This window comes from Syngnathus floridae, chromosome 16 (assembly GCF_059516105.1).
Source record: "Syngnathus floridae isolate MCC-2025c chromosome 16, RoL_Sflo_1.0, whole genome shotgun sequence".
Taxonomy (NCBI): domain Eukaryota; kingdom Metazoa; phylum Chordata; class Actinopteri; order Syngnathiformes; family Syngnathidae; genus Syngnathus; species Syngnathus floridae.
In genome coordinates this window covers 24,585-31,592 of record NC_142428.1, presented here as the reverse complement: position 1 = coordinate 31,592, position 7,008 = coordinate 24,585, and the positions used below count along the sequence as shown (strand labels likewise).

Genomic DNA, 7,008 nt, shown 5'->3' with positions numbered 1-7,008 from the left:
GCTTTGTCAACCCAGTACCATCCGAAGTGCGCATGCGCAGAATGTCGCCATCTTGTGTCACTAACACTACAGCAACTACACCAAAACAAAATGCCTTTATAATGGTGCGCGTCCGTGTATGTTTACCTAGTTACTTGGCTCAGCCATTCCCAACATTGTACTACGTTTGTATAAATTACCCAAAGTTTTCCTGCACTCAGATTTATCTACATATGTACATAGTTACTCTCACGCGCACGCACTTTTTTTTTTTTTTTTTTAACTTTGACCACTAACCTTAAAACAATTCGATTTCTATTAGTTTTTTCTTTTGATGTTGGGGTCCAAAGAGATTTTCGTAAAGACTTATAATTGTCAATAATTATATTGTTTCACCCAGAAGTCTTAGGTGCCTTCTTGTTTTGACTTTTTGTGTTGTTTACCTGTATGTATATTGTGTACTATGTCTTGTCACCGTGGCATAGTGGGAAACGTAATTTCGATTTCTTTGTATGTCTTGGCATGTGAATAAATTGACAATAAAGCAGACTTTGACTATTTTACTATGCGGACCGACACAATTAAGTCAGCGCTGTTTTATGTTGTATGCGCGTTTGAATGTGTTGTGCTTATTCGACCACTGTTTATTAAAAAGGAATCAATTAAGGTGGAGCTCTGTGCTTGTACTTCCCGACCGATCTATACTCCAGTCCGGTAGATGGCAGTAATGCAAGAAATGTGCTTTACAGAAGAACGAGAACGATAATTAGAAAATAAAAAAGTTGGACAAGTAGCCACACCGTGGTTGTCGTCACGCGAAGGGTATGTTCTATTTAAAAAGGCTCATGTTCTTCCGTGCAATTGAGAGTTATTGGCAAAAGTAATCCATAGTTTTCGAACGCCGTGTAATCTCGCCGTCACTTCTGACTTGCCAAGAAGCTAACAGCAAGTATGAGCATGCTTCTAAAGATAGAAAGTAGGGGCAATAAAGTACGCCTCCCTCCGCTCTCCCTTTACATTGCATGGGGTTCTCCTTGCCTCCACAAACTGATGACTAATGCTCATCGTATTGCCACGCAATATGCTGTAGGGAGACTTCCCACGGACCCCTGGATACGGCGGTGGCTGGCGTGCTAATATTGTTTTGTTGCGGTGTTACTCAACTGGTTTCCAGATGAATTGGCCTCTCTTATAACTGTGGCAATTGGGGCAATGTTTATCCAGTCGTCATATTTCAATTGATGGATTAAGGGTGACCGCATTGAGATGCAGCATCTCGTTTTCAAGGCGGACCCTAGACATTCTTATTCTTCCTTTCAGAATTTGACAAATTTGTCAGACCAATACATCGAAATTGTCCAGTTGTGTTCATTCAACTTGTGAATACATTTGTGAAACACAACGCCCTCTTCTGATTGGTTGCAGAAATGACAATTATCCATACACAAACTAGTACCTATATCGTTTCCATTCTTTAATCTTTTATGATCAATCCATCCGTTTTCTGAACCGCTTTTCCCTCACGAGGTTCGTGGGCCTGCTGGAGGCTCGAACAATTCTGTGTAGCAATTTCCAAACATCCAAGAGACGGATGGATATTTTGGAGCTCGGTGCCTTTGTTATTGGGAAGTGCACCTTGAGCACTGTGCCCCATATTTTACAAGTTGTCGGCTAATATTAGTAATACACAATACTGACAATAACACCCCCCCCCCCCCCCCCCCCTTCCTCATTTCCAACCCCACTACCCTTATCCTCCCTTACCCTCAGTGCTGCTGTCCATCCAACGCCATGGGAAAGAAAAGTCGAGTGAAGATTCAGAAGTCTGGATCAGGAGCTAGTGCTTTGCCTTCTCCCAAAGAGATGATGAATCTGATTGTTGAACTTCTGCAAAGTAGGTCACGGCGTGCCGAAACGCTGCCTACTAATTTTGAACACGGTCCAGCGTGGATACCCGAAAGACTATGCTACGCGGTGTCCACGTTTGAATAGTTTAGTGGATTGTTTGTTTGTTTGTTTTCTTCAGAGTGCAGCAGTGAATCCCCATCTGCCAGTGAAGAGTGGGAGGAATATATCCAAATCAAAAGCTTGGTTGAGAAAATCCGCAAGAAACAGAAGGGTAATTTGACTTCTGTGCATTTGATGGGATGTACTGTCATTTGTGATGTTGCCACATCATGGCAACAATGACAATGAGCCGTACGTTGAATCGCTGCGAGGCTCATGGGCGAAACTAAGTATATGGTGGTGGTAAATCCTGTTGCTGTCACAATCCAATCAAATGTCTGTGTTTCGCTCGCTCTCTCTGTGTCTGTTAGTGGCTCGGTCCTCTAGCGTCTAATTAATTAGGATGTAGTAAAGCCTTTTCATGCGGACGGGGCTATGGGGAAACCATTTCAGAGCATCCTATTTCTAATTTTACACTTTCATATACTAAGTATTGCAAATGTAAGTCAAATTTCAAAGTGTCCTATTTCAGGTACGTGGGTCGTATTTGAGGGTGGCAGACACAGGCATTTCCAACACCCGGTGTCCTATTTCAGGTATGTCGGTCGTATTTGAGGGTTGCAGACACAGGCATTTCCAAGATCTGGTGTCCTGGGCAAAAGCCAACGGGTCGTCCTGTGATGGTCTCCAAATTGGCAACTTTGGAAAAGAAGGCTATGGTCTTCAAGCCAAGAAAGACATCAAGGTGAAAATGAGTGTGGTGTTGATGATACTACTGTACTTTGCTTGACTTTTTCTGCGGCTTGTGTTCTCTGTACAGGCAGAAGAACTCTTCTTATGCATTCCTAGGAAGATGATGATGACCTTGGAATCAGCACAAACGTCCGTCCTGGGTAAGGATTTTCCAGCTTCATTGAAGCCAACCAAATGTTAGCATGGCGTCACCCAGAGCATTTGGTTTTTTCCTGTGCTTACTGCTGATGTGTGCCACATTGTCAAAGTAGTGTCCAAATGGATTGAATTATCGTAGGACCTCTGCTACGCCAGGACCGAATTCTGAAGGCAATGGGCAACGTGTCACTCGCCCTCCACCTGCTTTGCGAGCGCGCCAATCCTACATCTAGGTGGCTGCCGTATATTCGCAGTCTTCCCCAGGATTACAGTACCCCGCTGTATTACCAGCCAGAAGAAGTTCAGCTGCTTCTGGGCACCCAAGCTATTCAGGATGTCTTCAGCCAATTCAAGAACACAGCACGCCAGTATGCCTACTTCTACAAACTTTTACAGGTAGGGAAACGTTGAGGATAACACTGAAAACATGCAGTGAACAGGAACAACACTCACATGAGCAAAGTGTCAAGTTAGTCTGCTAAATAACTCTTTTTCCAATTGGATTATTTTGGGCTGCCAAAAGACATATACGAGACCAAAAGGACGCAATAGTTCAATGTTCATTTGTTTGTGTCAAACGTAGATATAGTACATATATTGTATATAGAACCCTTTGCCATCATTTCCAGACTCATCCTGCTGCCGCTGTTCTCCCCTTGAAGGACAGCTTCACATTTGATGATTACAGGTCAGTGTGCGAGCAGTAAAGTTAAGAAATGATCATACTCAGGCTTTTTTTTGGGGGGGGGGGGGGGGGGGGGGGGGCTGCTTGATCATTAGTTCAGCTTTGGGATAGCAATCTTGTGACCTCGTAAGTAATCAAGGTATGTTATCACTCAAATCCTCCTTTTGTTGTTTCTTTCTCAGGTGGGCTGTGTCTTCCGTCATGACCCGTCAGAATCAGATCCCGACTGAGGATGGCAGCCAAATCACACAAGCGCTCATTCCTCTTTGGGACATGTGTAACCACACAAATGGTCTGGTAGGATTATAATTTCCTGCTTTAACACTAGAATCACTAGGCAGGATATTTTTTCTTCTTCTTTTTTTTTTTGACAATGCCTTCAATGTCCTGCACCAACTCCCATATTTGTATCTAACAACTCTTCGGGCCTCAATGAACCGTTTTATTTTTAACTCCAGCATTTACCCAGCGAATTGAGAGGGGGGGCGGGGGTTGGCTAAACTGTAGGTTTTTTTATTTTATTTTATTTTATTTTAAGAAGCTGAATTTTAATATTTCTAGGGGGCGGTTGTGAACCAATTCTTTGTGTGTTTGGTCCCTCACTGACTCATTTTCAGTTTTACGATGGCACATATCTTTCAGTGACCTTATTAATCCTGGTACTGATACCCTTCCCTCGGCAAACAAGAACAAAGTTGCGAGAGCAGACCGGTAGAACATGTCAAATGTCTTGAAGGGTCTGCAATTCTTCAGGGAATGCGGGCTGCTCGTTCCCTACTTGTAAACAGTTTGCGGTTGGTTTGCATGCGGTTTTGACTCTCTTGGTGTTTCTAATGATTTGCAGATCACCACTGGCTACAATTTGGAGGATGACCGTTGCGAATGCGTGGCACTGACAAATTACAAGGAGAACGAGCAGGTGAAGAGGGATGAACATGAAGTCATGGAGTCACTGTTGAATATATTGAAGTCTTTTGCCTGGAATCCAGTATCCTCATCCTAATATACTCAGTGTTTGCTATGATGTTTCATGGACTGACGTACAGGCGAGGCACATCATCATGATTAGTTTCACACGTCTACTATTTGAGTGAATTAGGAATGCATGTCAATGTCTTCCCCCTTTTGCCCTATCTTTTCTTGTGAAAGAGGTTTATGATGTCGACAAGACTTGGGCGCCCTTATTGATTGATTGCTTTTCGGTTCGTTTGTTTACAGCGACCCCTCGTTTATTGCTGATAATTGGTTCAAAGGTTCCTACCCCCCGCGATAGGTGAAAATCTGCATCGCGTAGTCAATATTTTTATGATACAATTGTATTTTTAAACATTTGATGGAATTGTTAAACATTTGCTTGTATTTTTCAACCCTTTTTAAGCATTTTCAAGTGGAAACGAAAGTGAACTCTTAACCACGTCCCACACGCCCTTCACTATAACTCAATCTTTGGTGCACATTTAAGCTCAACCAATCAGAGGACATAGTAGAGGACGGAAAAAGTCGGTTGTCACGCTGAAATCTAAACTCTGATTGGTTCAAAGAAGAAGGAATGGTCTCAACGTGTGTGTGTGTGTGTGTGTGTGTGTGTGTGTGTGTGTGTGTGGGCGTGTCTTTGCAGATTTACATTTTTTATGGCACCAGATCCAATGCAGACTTTTTCGTCCATAATGGCTTCTTCTTTCAAGACAACGTCCATGATCGGGTCAAGATCAAGCTGGGCATCAGCAAAAGTGAGAGACTCTACGCCATGAAAGCAGAGGTGCTGGCACGTGCTGGCCTTCCAGTGTATGTACAACGCTTTTTTTCAATTATTGTTGTTCAATTATTGCACATCTTGCCGCCGCAGTCATTTGGGGTGCACGACTCGGTTTAACATTATTGGGGCTGGAATGTAGGTCGGATTCTTTTAGGTATGAAATGAATAGAAAGTAAGTGAATGACTACTTTTGTAATATATTCATATGACATTGCAACAAAATAACGGAGCATTTTTGAGTCAGTCCCCTTAGAACAGCCATTTATGTTTTGAATATCACCGAACAAGAATAATAGAGTCATACTCTTTAGAATCCGACTGGCGACACTTTGACTGATTTGATGGTTGACCTGTGGCGGTTTTGGTGTAGCTGAGCCAAACGATGATAGGAAATACATTTGGATACTTTTCCACCTACCCTTCAGTGTGCGCGGGTTCCCTTCGGGGTACCCCACGTTAAGTTCCACATCCTGTGTCACACGGGATGAAATGTGGTTTCCTTTCTGATTTCTAGGTCTTGTGTCTTTGCTCTGCACGCCAGTGGATCCCCAGTTTCAGCACAGCTGCTGGCTTTTTTGAGAGTCTTCTGCATGACAGAGGGTAACACCTACAGCATACAGTAACGTGGGAAATTTCACCGGGGTCTGGTTTAAACAGTACTTAATGAACTTCATCATGATCAACTCATCTGTTTTTATCTTCAATTTGACAAAGAGTTGTTTTTCAGTCAAGTCATGTGCAGTGAATAGATAATGATCTCAAAATGGACATGGTCACACTGTGCGATAAGATCAAATGTGTCGCTGCATCCTTTTTTTTTTCTTTTTTTTTCCTATAGTGTTTTTACACTTGGACTTCTGGTTTTGTTTTCTTACAGAAGAACTGAAAGACTACCTTGTGGGGGACTCGGTCAATAAGATCTTAAACCTGAGTAATCATGAATTTCCAGTTAGCTGGGGGAATGAAATCAAATTGTGGACGTTCCTGGAGACCAGACTTACTCTGCTGCTCAGGAACTATAAAACTACATCTGAGGTTCGTATATTGTTGTGAAATGAAATACTAGTACATTTTGTTCTCATCAGGATGTCCTTGAACATTCTTCCTCATTATGTACGTCAGGAGGACAGTGTCATGCTACAGCAACCCGATCTACCGGCTCACGCTCGTGCGGCCATCCAACTCCGACTGGCTGAAAAGCAGATCCTGCTGAAATCGCTGACCAATGGACAAGCCAAACTTATGCATTTTGAAAAAAAACTGGCAGAAGGCATCCCTTTGCCTTGTTGCGACAATGGTGGCATGGCTTCCTGCGAGAATACTAATTGCATATCTTCCGATCAAGGTGTTGATGTTTGGGCAGGGCAAGGAGTTTGAGCTGCACAAGTACTGTAACTCTCAATGAAGGCTAATCGATGCCCAGGGCAAGAATAGAGAACTTGAAGAGCAATAATGAGGATTCAGTTCACAATTTGTGACCCACTGGAGTGAACAATACATTTCGAAAATATGAAATAAAACAATATGTGGAGTGTCAATGCAATTTTCATTGAAAATGTGAAACATGGATTGACCAATACTTACACGGAACAGATTAGGTTTCCGGTTAATGTGTCGACATTTATAAACATAACATTTGGCCAGCAGTATCTTTACAAATGGATATTTGTTCACATTTATTGTATGGGAATATTTTTGATTATCCTATTCTTTACGTTGTTAGAAAAGATAATTGTGACGACGACGGATG

At 42.5% G+C, this 7,008-nt stretch overlaps 1 protein-coding gene across 2 annotated transcripts; it reads left to right on the top strand.

Annotated features, from left to right (window-relative positions):
* Positions 1–660: 660 nt before the first annotated feature.
* On the top strand, positions 661–6,796 carry setd3 (SET domain containing 3, actin histidine methyltransferase). Of its 2 annotated transcripts, none has more exons than XM_088401098.1 (13): positions 661–801; positions 1,750–1,873; positions 2,006–2,098; positions 2,523–2,671; positions 2,747–2,819; positions 2,957–3,213; positions 3,447–3,505; positions 3,685–3,799; positions 4,347–4,421; positions 5,121–5,287; positions 5,773–5,858; positions 6,136–6,293; positions 6,381–6,796. In XM_088401098.1, exons 2-13 carry the CDS (start codon positions 1,771–1,773, stop codon positions 6,633–6,635), a joined length of 1,590 nt encoding a protein of 529 aa, XP_088257224.1. In that variant the 5' UTR covers positions 661–801; positions 1,750–1,770; the 3' UTR covers positions 6,636–6,796. The 2 variants fall into 2 exon arrangements, with proteins under 2 accessions (XP_088257224.1, XP_088257225.1); XM_088401099.1 differs by lacking the exon at positions 661–801 and adding an exon at positions 812–928.
* Positions 6,797–7,008: the final 212 nt, after the last annotated feature.

What these genes read in the sequence shown, in the direction of transcription:
- setd3 (XM_088401098.1), top strand. Translation starts at nt 1,771, where the DNA reads ATGGGAAAGAAAAGTCGAGTGAAGATTCAGAAGTCTGGATCAGGAGCT. An exon ending in GATTGTTGAACTTCTGCAAA is followed by an intron (nt 1,874 to 2,005) that starts GTAGGTCACGGC and finishes TGTTTTCTTCAG; the next exon opens with AGTGCAGCAGTGAATCCCCA. An exon ending in TTCACATTTGATGATTACAG is followed by an intron (nt 3,506 to 3,684) that starts GTCAGTGTGCGA and finishes TTTCTTTCTCAG; the next exon opens with GTGGGCTGTGTCTTCCGTCA.